At 38.9% G+C, this 15,922-nt stretch overlaps 1 protein-coding gene across 4 annotated transcripts in view; it reads left to right on the top strand.

Moving 5' to 3' along the window:
• LOC104593933 (cullin-associated and neddylation dissociated) overlaps positions 1-15,922 on the top strand; it is a 79,223-nt gene that overhangs the window by 41,172 nt on the left and 22,129 nt on the right. For all 4 annotated transcript variants that reach the window (XM_010254032.3, XM_010254033.3, XM_088887226.1 and 1 more), the window contains exons 23-26: positions 11,478-11,726; positions 11,802-11,987; positions 12,099-12,245; positions 12,405-12,521. In XM_010254032.3, coding sequence (XP_010252334.1) covers positions 11,478-11,726; positions 11,802-11,987; positions 12,099-12,245; positions 12,405-12,521 — 699 coding nt within the window. The remainder of the gene's footprint in view (positions 1-11,477; positions 11,727-11,801; positions 11,988-12,098; positions 12,246-12,404; positions 12,522-15,922) is intronic.

Below are 15,922 nucleotides of genomic sequence, written 5' to 3'. Positions count from 1 at the left end.
AGGTTCGCTTAGTAGCCAAAGGCTTTACTCAGACATATGGAGTAGACTACTCTGAGACCTTTTCTCTAGTGGCGAAGCTAAATACAGTTCGAGTACTCTTATCTGTTGCAGCTAATCTTGACTGGCCACTGAATCAGCTGGATGTGAAGAATGCCTTTTTGAATGGAGACTTGGAAGAAGAAGTATATATGGAGCCTCCACCTGGTTTCACTGAGAAGTTTGGAACTAAGGTATGCAAGCTAAAAAAATCTCTATATGGACTTAAACAGTCTCCTAGAGCCTGGTTTGAAAGATTCACAAGGTTCGTTAAAAGTCAAGGATATAGTCAAGCACAATCTGATCATACTCTTTTCACAAAAAGATCCACCAAAGATAAGGTTTCGGTTCTGATTGTCTATGTTGATGACATAATCTTGACTGGAGATGATATTGTAGAGATGAGCAGACTAAAGCAAAGCTTAGCCAAGGAATTCACGATTAAAGACTTAGGCCAGCTAAGGTACTTTCTTGGAATGGAATTGGCAAGATCAAAGAAGGGCATTGTGGTTTTGCAACAAAAATATATTTTATATCTCTTGAAAGAAACTGGAGTGAGTGGATGCAAACCTTCAGACACTCCGATAGAAGTTAATACTAAACTTGGAGAAGTTAAAGATGGGGTTCTAGTAGATATAGGAAGATACCAAAGGCTGGTAGGAAGATTGATTTACTTGTCACATACACGTCCTGATATTGCCTTCGCTGTGAGTATGGTTAGGCAATTTATGCACTCCCCGTACGAAGCACATCTTGAAGCTGTGTATCGAATTCTTAAGTACCTAAAAGGCACACCAGGAAAAGGACTCTTCTTCAAGAAAAATGAGAAGAGAGGGGTTGAGGTGTATACAGATGCGGACTAGGTAGGCTTGATCTCCAATAGAAGATCAACTTAGGGGTACTGCACGTTTCTTTGGGGCAATTTAGTTACTTGGAGAAGCAAGAAGCAAAGTGTAGTTGCTAGAAGTAGTGCTGAGGCTGAATTCAGATCAATGGCTCAAGGAGTGTGTGAGGTTCTTTGGCTAAAGAGGGTGCTAGCAGATCTTAAGATACCAGTGAGCTTTTCGATGTATTGTGATAACAAGGCAGCTATCAGCATTGCTTATAATCCGGTTCTACATGACAGGACTAAACATGTTGAGATTGACAGACACTTTATAAAGGAGAAGCTTGAAGAAGGAATAATCTGCACTCCGTTTGTACCAACCACGCAACAAGTTTCAGATGTTTTGACTAAGGGCTTGTTGAGATAGCCAATTGAACTTCAAGTTAGCAAGTTGGGCATGATAGATATCGTTGCACCAACTTGAGGGGAAGTGTTGGCAAATTAAGAAAGACAGGATTTGCGGCAAATTAAGAAAGATATGATTTGAATAAATTTAGAAAAGATTAGATTTGAATAAATTTAGGAAAGTCATATCCTAGGATTAAGGGAAAGATTTAGTCAATCCTGATTGAGAGAAATTCTAGGGGTTTTGTCTTTCCTATCTTTTCTTATTTAAGGTGTATGCTCAATATGTTTTCATCATCAATAAAGAAAATCTTCTTCTTTTCTCCCTCTATATTTCGCAACACAAACTTGATGAGTTGTCGCACTCTCTCACAGGGCATACAAATCTCGTGCTTGAAATAAATAAATTGGGCTTTTACAAGATCTGCAAATTATTGATTCACAGGATCATTGTCAAATGGAATTTGATAGTACACAAAAACAACTTTGCTTCATGTGGTATTTGAAAAGCTCAACACATTTGTTCCAAGATGACACTGTGAGCGGAGTGCCGTGACAATTTATTTTTCACGACATTGAACAAGGAAGGTCTTTTGTACTTCCTTCCCATCTGTAATTATTTCAAGGAGAAAGGAGTTGCAAGAGCTTCATTTTTCCTTCAAAACAGAGATTGTAAAATGCAAAATGGGTTTTCCTTTCTTTTGTTTTGGAGACGAGAGTCCAAGAAATAAGGAAAGGATTGCAGATGAGTTCTGGTACAATCTAATTTCATAATGTTCCTACTATGGGGTCTTGGGATTCTCCATTTAGTGTGTTTTTATTTTAATCTCTAGAGTTTTGAGAACAGGAATTTTAACGAAAGATGTCAATGGGAGAAATCTGCCACGAGAAACTGACATCCATTCCTAAACCAACTTCATCTTCTTCCTGTTCCCTTGTTTTTACATCCATTTCCTATCAAAATAGTCTAGTATGCTACGATTACAGTAGCAGACAACAAGGTTCGATTTGTTAACTCTCATATATGCCTTTGTAAGAGATCTACCCAGTGATTTAAAAGGTGTGCCTAGGCACACTGGCGAGGCGCATTTTGGGGTATGTGCCTTGCCCAAGTCCTAGGCACACCCCTTTCAAAAGGTGTGCGCCTGGTGCGCCTAGGCGTGCGCCTGATATGCCTTCCGCCTCAGCCCAGGCATGCGCTCTGAGAACCCCCTATTTGCTAATGTTGTTCATTCATTCATTGCAATAAAATATCTTCTTAAAAGGCAATGAAAGTTATAAAATCATTATTTTTGTGAAAAATAAGAATTTCAGACCCTAACATAGGCTTGTTCGGGCTTGCCTTGAGGGGCGTGGTGCAAAGGCGACTCATAGAAACAAGGATGCAATATGTTTTACATCACATTAACTGCTTGAAGCAATGCAATTAAGGAATAAAAGAGATTGTGGGTTTTACATGCTTGAAAATGCTTTATATGTTTGCTTTTATTTTTAAATTTTCATCTGAATACACTTTACATGTTATGTTTATGTATTTTAATTTTAGATACTAGGTCTTTTAAATAATTTATTTTAAAATTTAAGTTTATATTTTTTATTAACATTATGTTTAATATCTTTTGAATTTTGAATTTTTTTTTTGAATTTTCTGACTTTTTTTTTTGTAATTTTGCTCCTTTCTTAAAAAGGCACGTGCCTCGCCTTGTGCCTTGCGCCTCAGGCGCAAATTGGCCCTTGCGCTTTTTTTTTTGATGAATAATAATAAGTTTATTGATTTAGAAGCAAATTAGAGTGAGTTCATACATCATCCCAGTGAGAGGTGTGAGCTGCAGCTCCTCCTTGAAACTTACAAGTAAACTAGGAAAGAAAAACAAGAATCACAACTGAGCCCAAAATAGTTCTTCCCTATTTACCCCTTGCTTAGCTAACACATCTGACAAGGTATTTGCTGATCTCCCCACCCACTGTACAATGACCAACATATTCCTTGTCAACCAACTAAATTTCTTCATTTCATTCTTGTATTGCCACATAGCCTCTTCAGAATTTTTCAACCAACCCACCACCACTTTGGAATCCCCCTCGATTATTAGTTGTTGTACCCCCAGCTGGTTTGCAAATTGGACCCCTTGTGCAACAGCTAAAAGTTCAGCCCTGATGGAATTCCCAATTTCCAAAGGACCTGAGTAGAGCAACAAAATCTCTCCCTTCTCATTTCTCAAAGCACCCCCCATTCCGGATAATCCTGGATTACCCATGCTGCTTCCATCAAAGTTCAACTTAATTGAGCCTTCGGGTGGAGGAGACCAGCTTGTAATTGATTTGGCCTTTAAAGATGAGCACCTTGCTACTGCTAACCAATTTCTCCAAATGTCATTAAAGGAGAATTGACGAAAGATTTCCAAGGTCTTCAGCCAATGTATTGCCCTATTTAACACACAGTCTTTCAAATCTTGGCTGTTCCTTTCCTTATCTTGAAAAATTCTGAGATTCCTTTCTTCCCAAAGAGTCCAAGTCAAGGCAACACGAGCACATCTCCACATAATTCTCCCTATTTTTGTAGGCCAATAAAAGGTAGAATGGTTGAAGAGCATGTGAACTTCTGCTGGTAGACTCCAACTATCCCCAAACAACGAAAGTAGCCAAGCTCAAAGGTCTGCAGAAAAGGGACAAGATACTAATAGATGGTAACAATCCTCACCGTGAGCTCTATAGAGGATACACCAATTAGGAGAAATACAGAGAAAAGGTTTTCTCTTTTGTAGGTTGTCTAAAGTGTTTACTTTCCCATGGAAAACTTCCCAACAAAAAGCCATAATTTTTGGGGAGATTGGCCTACACCAAATTTCTTTTGACGGAAAGGGTTGGTGAGTAGAAAGTTGAGAGATGGACTTGAAAAAAGAAGCACAAGTGAAGGTTCCATTGGGTCTAGGAGTCCAAACCCTCTTATCTGGCTTGGAGGGATCCAAACAAACCTTATTAAGACACCCAAGCAAAAAAGAAAGACTCAATTTCAGCATCCCTAAGTCCTCTACGAAAACCAAAATCCCAAGTAGGATCTAAGGGTGTTCCCAAGGGTGAGACAAATTTTGAGACCACCTCTTTTTTGTACAAAGAAATAGAAAAAAGCGAGGGGAACAAATCCTTTAACGGTGAGTCTCCTACCCAAATATCCTCCCAAAAAAGGATAGAGTTGCCAGAACAAACTTCATACCTGATAAAATGAGGAATTGAGGAAGGGTGTTGTGAATAGCCTTCCAAGGTGCTGCTAGGTTAGCTTGCCTCGATACACCAGCATCCCATCAATTCTCTAACCTCCCATGAGTGCTTCCCACCACCTCATGCTACAATCTCTCTCTTTCCAAAGGCCATCTCCACAACCATTTCCCTAACAGAGCTTGATTCTTTTTATTTACCCTCCCAATTCCCAAACCCCCCTCTTCTTTACTTCTGCACACAATTTCCCAATTAACCAAGTGATCATTTTTCTCTTGTCCCGACTCCCATAAGAAGTCTCTCATCAACTTCTCCAGCTTCCTAGCTTCCCTAACTGGTATCCTAAAGACAGACAAATAATAAGTAGGTAAGTTAGCCAAGGTAGCTCTTATTAGGGTAATTCTTCCTCCTAAAGAGATATAGTTCCTCTTCCAAGAGACTAATCTCTTCTCAAATTTTTCTAACACTGGAGTCCAAAATCTACTCTCCCTAGGATTTGCCCCTAAAGGAAGCCCTAAATATGACATAGGCCAAGTAGAGGTGGAACACTCAAGACACTCCGCAATAGCCTCGACCTCCCCTACCTCCAAATTTATACCTGCTATGCAACTCTTTTCCAGATTTATTCTCAAATTAGAGACACTTTCAAATCCTTTTATTAGCTCCTTTAGGTTTGCTACCTTTTCACTAAGACCTCCTTCACAAAAAATCATTAGGTCGTCTGCAAACTGAAGGTGGGTGACGGGGACTTGGTGTCTCCCTATTCTCCAACCCCTGATGGCATCTTCGCTGTCAGCCTTAGTAATGATCCTACTAATCACATCAGCTACTATGGTAAAAAGGAATGGTGAAAGTGGATCCCCTTGCCTGACACCCCTGCAAGCTGGAAAAAAATCCCTCACCGTACCATTTACCAGAATAGAGTAGTGACAAGTATTGATACACCCTAAGATCCAACTACACCACTTGTCCCCAAAACCACCATTCCGCATAACCTCTAATAGAAACTCCCAGTCCACCAATTCATAGGCCTTTTCAAGATCCAATTTACAAATGAATCCTTTCCTACTAGACCTTTTCATTTCCTCCACACACTCATTCGCAATTAAGATCTGATCTGTTATTTGTCGCCCTTGAATGAAAGCCCCCTGAGTTTCACTAATGATGGTAGGGAGGATTGTTTTGATTCTCAATGAGAGCACTTTAGCAAGAATTTTATAGATGCTTGTCACCAGACTAATAGGTCTATAATCTTTTGGGTGGTTGGCATCATTCTTCTTAGGTATCAAGGCCAAAAAGGTGGCATTAATTCTAGGGCTCATAGTGTGATTGTCTGCAAATTCCTTAAAGACTTCAGCTAGATCCTCTTTCAACACCTCCCAACAGTCTTGATAAAAATCCATTGTAAAGCCATCTGGACCCGGAGCCTTGGATCTATCCATTAGAATGACAACTTTCTTAATCTCTTCTTCCTCGAAATCCCTTTCCAGCCACCTTGCCACTCCTTCATCAATCCTTGGCCAATCCACCATTTCCATAACTGTTCTCTCACTCAAAGGCCTTCTATAAATCGATTTGAAGTGGTCCACAAATTTTCTGGCTATGTCATCCTGGTTTGTAATCACCTCCTCTCCTATCTCTAGTTTGGTCACAAAATTCTTTCTTCGTCTCCCATTGGCCAAATCATGGAAGAATCTAGTGTTCCCATTGCCTTCCTTAATCCACTTGTGTCTAGATTTTTGTCTCCAACTGATTTCTTCCCTCAATAACACTTCTTCCAACTCCTTTTTTAATTGTCTCCTTAACACTTTGTCCTTCTCGGTCAGCCCATTGTGAGATTCCTTTACATCCAAATTCTCTATTCGAGAGATTAGGCCCAATTTTTGCTCCTCAATTCTACCAAACTGATCTCTATTCCACTCTTTTATTTTGGCTCTCAACCTTTTTAATTTCTTGTGGAACTTGATCCCTTTCCATCTTATCCCCCTCTCCTCCTCACCCCACCACTCCTTCACTTTTTTCACAAAATCTGGATGGGTAAGCCACATATTTTCGAATCTAAAAGGTTTGGGTCCTATAGGAAAAGACTCAGTTCCTATTTGGATAGGACAGTGATCAGAGGTGACCCTGGGTAATGCCCTAGCAACCAAGTTTTCCAAACTATTCTCCCAGGCAAGGTTAAAAAGGAATCTATCCAACTTCGAGCACAAAGGGGTTTCCTGAAGGTTGGACCAAGTGTAACTGGCTTGCAGTAGAGGTATTTCCTTCAGTTCACAATCTTCAATAAAACCATTAAATTTCCTCATGCTTGTTAAGATTACCTGTTGGGGATTACTGGTTTCATCAGAGAATCTAATGACGTTAAAATCCCCGCCCAGGCACCAAGGACCATCCCATAGCCCCTTAATTGCATATAGTTCCTCCCACATCTCATTCCTCTCTCTATAGGAATTAGGGCCATAAACATTGGTTAAGACCCATACACACCCATTTTCTACATTCTTGCACTTAATGGAAACTGAGAATCTGCCTATCAATTCTTCCACTACTTCCACCACATCCTCCCTCCATAGTGTTACAATCCCCCCCGAGGCTCCCCAAGAAGGAGACGAGCTCCAACCTAAACCTCTAGACCTCCAAAAACTCCTCACCCTTCTCCCATCTAATTCCATCAGTTTGGATTCTTGTAACAACACAATATTAGGTTTTTCCCTTCGGAGTAGGTCTTTGATCGCCCTTCTCTTTCTTGCACTCCCAAACCCTCTTACATTCCAGCTAATAATTTTCATCGATACAAAATAGCAAAGGACCCAAAAAGAGGCCATATTCTCGTCATTTTAGGCCCTTCCTCCTATCCCCTCTACCACTGAATTCTAAATCCCCCCCAATGTCTGAGATTAGCGTTTCCACTTCAGATCTTTTTTTCTTATTTGTTCCTCTTTTCCCCCCCTTCCCAATTTCTCCATCCTTTCTAGCCAATGTTTGAGAAAGAATTTTACCCTTCTCACACTTATTTTTGCTACAACATCTTTCTACGAGTCCTTCCTTTTTATTTTGTTCCTCCATCATTGTACAGATCAACTCCCAAATTCTATCCGCCTCCCCCTTACTACTTCCTTCCAACACCCTCTCTCCTCCTTCCACTATCACCCTCTCTCTTGCATCAGAAACTCCTGGATGGGAAGCTGGGATATCTGTTATAGGCATAGCAAACAAGTCAGTACCTAAAACAGAATTGCCACCCATACCTGATAGAACGGGGGTAGGACTAGAATCACTGAAAATGACTTGCTGACAGGCGGCACATGGTTTTAAGGCCTTTCCCCTTTTTGGACAAGGTTGGGAAGTAGACATGGTGAAAGAATCACTTCCTGACAACCTACCCACTTGGAAAACCTTTCTTTGTGTTTCCGACATTGGAATACCCGCATCCATCCTCACGGCCGATTCTTGTCCCTCTCCACCAACATCCTGTAATTCATTGGACTCAGGGTCAGCTCCCTCGACGAAGGGAGGAGGAGTTTTCACAGCTTTAGAACTAATTTCTTCACCATTCCTAGTCTTCCCGCCTCCTGCCTCTTCAGTCTCTTCCTCTAAGAACAACTCTGTATGCAAACTTTCTGTTTCAAGAAGATCATTGTTGCTTTTCGGAGATAAACTTCCCAGATTTAGCGTTTCGTCTCTATCAGAATCGTTGTTACTCTTTTGTTCACTCAACCAATCTTCAAGCCCTGTTCTATTCTCATCACTAGGCTTCATGTATCTCAGGTTGCGCCTATCTTGTGAGTCGCCAGGTTGGATGGGACCCACTGTAGAGAGCCTTGAGACTGCGAGTCTTGAGACTTTTTTGCGCCTGAACTGTTCGGTCGAGAGGAAGGGTTCGGGGTTGAAGAAGATAGACGCTTTATCTCGTCTATCAACTCATCCCTCCTCCTAGTCACGTGCTTACTTAACAAGTCCCTCGGCCCATCTGTCTTATAATGGGCCTTGGGCTCAAGACTATAGGAGCCCAACTTTAAGTCCTTTTTTTGAAAAGCCTTCTCTGGCCCACCATAATAGGGATCCACTCGATTGGGTCCTTCTTTTCGTCCCACGTGACCATTTAAAGAGTCACGCCCCCCTATTTTAATGGTCGAACCAGTAACCTTCCCTGTTTGAGATTGCTGGTTCAGCCTTCTCCCTTTCGACAGTAGAAGCTTTTTGTCTTTTTCCCCTGACACCACCTGCGCAAAGGATCTGCCATTTGTCATACCCTCTTCTTGCTTTCTCCAGGTTTGACCTTCCAACTGCCCCAAAGCTTTTTGGCTTCCCAGAATATGTTGGCCCTTTTTAGTGAAACATCCCTTCCCATTTGAATTACCCAATCTCACTAGTCCACGTAGTGCTTCTTCTTCCTCCTTCTCCCCTCCTACCAACCGAGCCTCCTTCCACAGCCCTGCTTCAATGGAGGAAGCTAACCACATAGAGACAAAGCTCCCCTCTATTCGTACCTCTACCTTTCGTGGAATTTCTTCTGGCTTCACACCACTTAGCAAGATTGCTACTGAATAGAGATCGCCCCAGAAAGCACCTTTCAAGATTCCTCCACACAACACAGCTATAGACTCTGCTATTTCTTGTTTCCATAGATGGAATGGCAAGCCTATTACATGCACCACCACACCATCTTCATCAAAAAAATCCTTGGAGTTGGATGTTGGATTCCATTTGGCCCTTGCGATTTTTTTGCGCCTTGCACTTTTAAAACACTGGATCTACCATGAGAAATCAACATCCATACCCAAACCAATTTCATCTTCTTCCCATTCTCCTGTTTCTTCATTTGTTTCTTATGAAAATAGACTGGTATGCTACGATTACAATAGCAGACGAAAGGGTTCAATTGGTTTGTCATTGAGCTAAAGCTCCCTTTTTTAAACAGTAGTTGATAACCTCTATATATGGGACTTAGATCGTCGCTAGCCACTGTTCCATAGGTCAAAACTAGGTCGAAACATGACATGTTATCACTCTCGATGTTGTGCTTCAGTCGCTGGTCGCCACTACTGTTGTTTTACAAAATCCTCATAAGGGTATATATAACTGGTATTTTAAAAGATTAATACATTTTCCATTAGGAAAAGTAGCAGAGGGAAGGCATTTGTTCATTTTTTCAAAAGCTTTGGGGAGGTTTTTATATTTTATCCTAAAAATTAAGATATGACATGAATACGCTATGAAATCCTAATAAATCCTTAGAAAAAATATATTAACAACAATAAACATAAAATTTATATGTTTTTAACTAATTTATTTAAACATGAAAACCATACTTTAATTGTTTATAGCAAACCATTCGACACGTGACCTGGCAAGCTTTCCGGTTCTGTGTCTGGTTGAAGTCTTACAACAGTGCTTATAGTTAGTTGATTTGTTCTCTAGGCAACCAGCTTCCTGTGGAAGTGAAACTATTTTCATAAATGGCAACAGTGGTAGTCCAGTTGGATAATGGGTTCAGTAAGAGCTGAGCTCTTTTTGCAATTTGGGGCTTGAGTATGTAGGCTATTTATTGAGTGGACGTATAGGGTGGATCTATGGATGAGGAATAGGGATAGGTCCAGTGGTCCTAGCAGACAGTGTTACCTTATTGAAAGGTTATCTCTGTTAGATGTATTTTATGTGGTTGATATTTTTGGGGTCATCTATTTCAGGAATTTTCAAACTGATCTGAGGGTTTCTTTTTATACCACGAACCTCTGCTTGAGGGCCTTGGCTTGCATCACGTTTTTGTATTGTCTTCTGTCGTGACTAATGGGGCTTTGTACCTAACAACGCTGCTCACTGACACATACTAATACAATGTTTTTTTTTCTTTTTTTCTAAAAACTTACAAATGTTTCATGCTAATGTATCATTTCCCTTAGATATACAGTGGACCAATAGTTGCTATGCCACACAATAAGACTGTTTTGTAATTGGGTTTGTACACAACTCAAGTATTTTGTGATGGGTTATTCACAAATCAAGTTTCAATGGAAAGAGCAATGTCACGTTACACAATACACAAATATTTCAAAATCCTGATCAAATACAATGTCACAGTAGGGTTATCACTTTGTTAACATTTTTTTTTTTATAAGTAGTCACTTTGTTAACATTTATCAAGTGATTTTGTCAGTCAATCTTCTTTCACAAAAACAGGGTGTGCAGTTATTGAAGTTACTTGGTTTATGGAAGCTAGAGTAGACAGAGGTTAATGAGCTCCATTGTTAATAAGCTTCTTATTCAATCTATTATAAGACGAGTTAAGGAACTTGGGTAAGGATAGAATTTGGAACCTGATTAGAGTCCATGCTAGTTTCACGGATGGTTAAGATGGGACTGGTTTCTTAGGGATATGGGCTGTTTTACGTGGTTTCAACTGCAAATCAAAAACTATGTAAAGTAAGTAAATTGTGAAAGATGAATTACTTAACCTGTTTGTTGATGCAAATCAGTCTAATTGAGTTTAAAGAGATTACTCTCCCTTCATCAACTTAGGATTGTTGTCATATCTTAATACAATTACTATTTATAATATCACTATTTTGTTTTCCAGGAAAGATTTCAAAGGTTTTTGTAGGATAACAAGACTAAGGATTTTGCTGCAGCAATTTATAAAATTACAACCTCTAAGAAAATAACATAGGTTACTACTTACTAGCATACTGCTAGTTACAGATTGGTGACTTTAATGTTGGTCTTTCTCTACAACCTTACTAATTTGGCATGATTTACAGATTTTATAGAGCTAATGATTTGTAGTTGTTTGAATTAAAGTTGAATCTTGGTTCAAGTGTTATGATGTGACATCCTTGCACCTTTTACCTCGTGTTAACACATTTCTTTGTTTGCTCTCATTAGTTGTGGTTTTTACAACCAGAACAAATTTTGTGCAACTACTTTTCTGTTGTTTTGATGAAATAATTGTTATGCTTTAATTCCATATTTGAAACTTGTCATTTCGTTTTCTTAGGCTAAACAGCACCTTGCCTTGCTTTGTTTGGGGGAAATTGGACGAAGGAAGGATCTCAGCTCACATGCACACATAGAAAACATTGTCATTGAGTCTTTCCAGTCTCCTTTTGAGGAAATAAAATCTGCTGCCTCTTATGCTTTGGGAAATATAGCTGTTGGAAATCTATCGAAGTACCTGCCTTTCATCCTGGATCAAATTGATAACCAACAGAAGAAGCAGTATTTATTGCTTCACTCTTTGAAAGAGGTGTGAATGCTAGAGGCAGAAGTCTGGTTTCAATGATTATTATTATTTTTTCCGGATTGACTTTCCATGTTGCAGGTTATTGCAAGGCAGTCTTTAAACAAAGCTGGTCAGGCTGAGTTTCAGGATACTAGTGTTGAGAAGATATTGAAATTACTGTTTAATCACTGTGAAAGTGAGGAGGAGGGTGTTCGCAATGTAGTTGCAGAGTGTCTTGGTAAAATTGCACTTATAGAGCCTGCAAAGCTTGTTCCTGCACTTAAGGTATCTTTCAGTTGGATCCAAGTTTATCTCTTGCATTTGTAATGCTGATTTATGGTTTCTAATATACTCTGCTGCTTGACATGATTCTTCTATTTGATTATATTATTGCAGATAAGGACAACCGGTCCTGCTGCTTTCACTAGGGCGACTGTTGTCATTGCTGTAAAATATTCAATTGTTGAGCGTCCAGAACAGATAGATGAGATTATATACCCGGAGATCTCCTCATTCCTTATGCTTATTAAGGATCATGACCGGGTAAGTTGCCTTCTTAGTGCTTTGAAGATAATTATTTGTACTTATGGAACCCATATAGGCTGGCATTAACAATTGTATTTCTCTCGTATTTATTTTCTGTGTTCCATTGCTTGTTATGTATTATTAATACGTTGTTTTGTTTCTTTGATTGTTTTACAGCATGTTAGGCGTGCAGCTGTCCTAGCTTTGAGCACAGCAGCTCACAATAAGCCAAATCTCATCAAGGGGCTTCTCCCAGAGTTACTTCCACTTCTTTATGACCAAACAGTTGTTAAGGTAGAAGTATAGGAAAAGCTTGCAATGTTACATAGAGTTAGACCTACGTATTGTAGATATGAACTTGTTACTTGCTGATGCATGCAGTGTTATTAAAAGCGAGTTGCACAAGAAAAAGTACAAGGACATTCAAGACTTGTAGTTCCTAAGGTGCTTGGTACAAGACGAGACATGTGCCTGGACAAAGCAAGGCACGTGTTTTTAAAAAAATATTGAAAAAAAAAACATTAAAACATAAAGATGTTTTAAAAATCATATTGGCTGAAATCAAAATGCATAAGCATAACACTCATGACAAATTCAAAGTGAAAGTAAAATTGTAAAAGCAAACAAATGTGGTCTGTACCAAGGTACTTAAGAACTTGACAATTCAATAATGTAAAACTGTCGACGTATCTGTATCCTAGTTGCATTACTTCAAGTGGCTAGTGTGATATGTCTTGCCATTCATAATCCTTTTAGGTTGGGGGCTCTTGGGAAGCACCCCAAACCTAAATTTTTGGCTTGTATGTCTAAGGGTGTTTTTTTATATTTTGGTTGCAGTTCATTCTATTTTAGTTTTATGGATCAGAGATTAATTGTCTTTTTGTTGTTTCTTTAGTGGAAATTTTGCTATCTGAGATCCTATCCAGATATTAGTGCAATAACACCAATAAAATGTGTCTTAGAAGTTAATATACTATCACAAAGAATGTATAAAAAGTACAAAACGGGGCAACTTATAAAAGGTTTGTGCCTAGGTGAGGGCAAGGTGCACATCTTTTTAAGTGGAGCATTGTTTGTCAATGGTCCAGGTATACCCAAAAGACCAAAGCTATCCAACCTATTACATAGGATCTGGGTTTGTATATTGAATCCTGATTATAAATGTCAGGATTGGGTCAACTGGTTCTGACTGGATTAAGATCTGAATTGATTGTGTGTGTATACAAATATATAAGTATTTGAGTTTTTATATATAGATCGGCCTCATGAATACCTTAATATAGGATAGCGTTGTTCTGTTGGGTATACCTGGACCCCAAAAATCCTTATATGTTCACCAATCACCAAAATACCGATTTCTCCATAGCTCCAAGAGAAGAAAGAGAGAATTAAGGAAAAACAAAACCAATCATCATCTAAGCCTTATCCCAACTATATAGGTCGGCTTCGTGAATACTGTTTTGCCATTTCATTCTGTTTCATTCTGTTTAATGCCAATATTTCCCAAAGGAAAATAAAAAGGAAAAAGGAAAAGGATATAAGAGTGAATATTCTCCATGAGTAGCCATCAACCACCTCCCATTCCCCACAGCAGGGAAACCACCTAAATCAACGAGCTTCTGCTTGAATCCAATACCACTAAGCTTCTAGATCATTGCTTTATTCCATCCCGTACATTGTTCCTTTTCGATTCTCTTGTTAGGTTCGTCAATCATTTTTAATTTCCTCTTTAATTCTCATCTGGGAATCGACCACTAGGTTGTTCTCCAGTTGGCAGAACCTCTGCCTTATTCTTCTCTTTGTGATCCCTCTGCTCTAACATCATGAATTACTGTTTAGCCCTTCCATTACCCCAAAACGAAACATCTGAAGCTGCTTATTAAATTATCAATAAAAATTTAAAAGAAATTGGGATTCTCTGTATCTGCTCATGGATAAACTTCTCTGTTTCACCCTCCTGTCTACAACTTCTGAGCTATTTCAATCTCATTGAAATATGACTTCCTTGTCTGCTTTATCCCCAAAAAATTATGACTTCCTTGTCTGATCCACCTCAAACTTGATTCCTTGGGGCAAATCAGATCAAATTGACTTTGAAATCTTCAATGTGGCACAGGTCTAGAACCTCTGCTGTTACTTGTAACATCTTCTATGAATGGGTCTAGTTTCCGCCCTAAAGCTTATATTATGTATCCAGTGTGAGCCCTGTTCTTTTTTCTATTATGTTATTTTAATTTAAAGGACCAGTTTCACTTGAGGAAGCACCAATACTATGGGGGATGTGGTGCTTGGTGCATTCGTAGAGCAGTCTGGAAAGTGGATGCTTTGTTCTACTTAGTTTTGTTTTTTCGTTATTTTTTTTTTTGTTTTATCAGCTGTCAATTTAAGCCCTGCTTTTCGTTATGGAATGTAAGAGTTTTTGTTTTTATTTTTATATTTTATTGTTAATTGATTCTTGTTGCTGAAACGAAAACAAAACTGCATCATAAACAATTTTTGTATAAAAACAAATTAAGTAATTATTTTTCAAGGTGGAACTCACCTCTGCTCATCAAAGCAAACAGTGACATCTGGGTACGGTCATGAGATGAAACCTTGCCACAGGTGTAGAGTGGCACCTGATCCATGCAGCCCATCATGCCATGCCACTATGGTGTATGTTGTGCATGTGGCTATGTGCCTTTGACAACATTCATGATAGTTATTATTTTTTTTTTCTGTAGTATATGTTGTTTGGTGCAGTGAAGTACCTGGCTTATGTTAGATAGTGTAACTGTTTATTGCATGAGGAAGTTTCTTTTGATTTTGATACAAGCCAGCGATGGGGATCCAAGAGAACTATGGTAAGATAATAAGCTTGTCATTGATGACTGCAGGCGTGGATGAGTTGAAAATTGTAGATAGATGGGAGCTTTTCTATATAGGTGGTGATCTTGAGGTTGCTGGGTAATGGCTACTTATTTTTAAGAGATTTTACATTTTTACTTTTTGTTAGCATTTGTGATTTAGAAGTTTGAGGTCTATCTATCAATAGAAGAGGGATGATGATATATTGAAGGGAATGTGGTGGGACTCATGAAACATTGCCTTTGAATGGGACCATCAAGTATCACAAAGTTCATAGTGCAGACTCGTCTAGAATTAAGGCACTTTGCTCCCACACAAGTTAAGGGGTTACTCTGAATTTTACTTCTGCATATGAATGATTAGCCATTTTTCAACAACCGAAAAGACTTATTTTAGTTTGAAGCCTTGCTTTTGTTGGGCATGGTAAGTTATGAGGAGAGTGACATGGAAGAAGTGCTATCCAGTTGGATATGGCACTGGCACTCCTTGCCATTCATTGGGTGGTGCCATGACCATAGACTTCACTCCTTGCCATCCAGTTAATAGTGCCTATTTTATAATTATAATGTCAAAAAATAAAGAATAAAAAAGTATTTTATAATACATAGTACAAGGATGGTGACCAGAAAATAGAATAGAAAATAAACTAGTTTTGCACCATCATGCCAAGATATCCATGATATTTGTGTTGTTTTAACTTTATGCAGATTTTCTCATATGTGTACAGCTTATTGTACCATTTCATGACTCAATCAGACGTGAAAAATCAATATTCATGCAGAAATACCAAACTTTGAACTGTCCTGGTAGTCCTACTTTTCCTTGCAATTTTTAGCTTTAGCTCCCAA

This window comes from Nelumbo nucifera, chromosome 5 (assembly GCF_055504915.1).
Source record: "Nelumbo nucifera cultivar China Antique chromosome 5, China Antique-T2T, whole genome shotgun sequence".
Classification (NCBI taxonomy): domain Eukaryota; kingdom Viridiplantae; phylum Streptophyta; class Magnoliopsida; order Proteales; family Nelumbonaceae; genus Nelumbo; species Nelumbo nucifera.
This window is presented reverse-complemented; position numbering and strand designations above follow the sequence as displayed.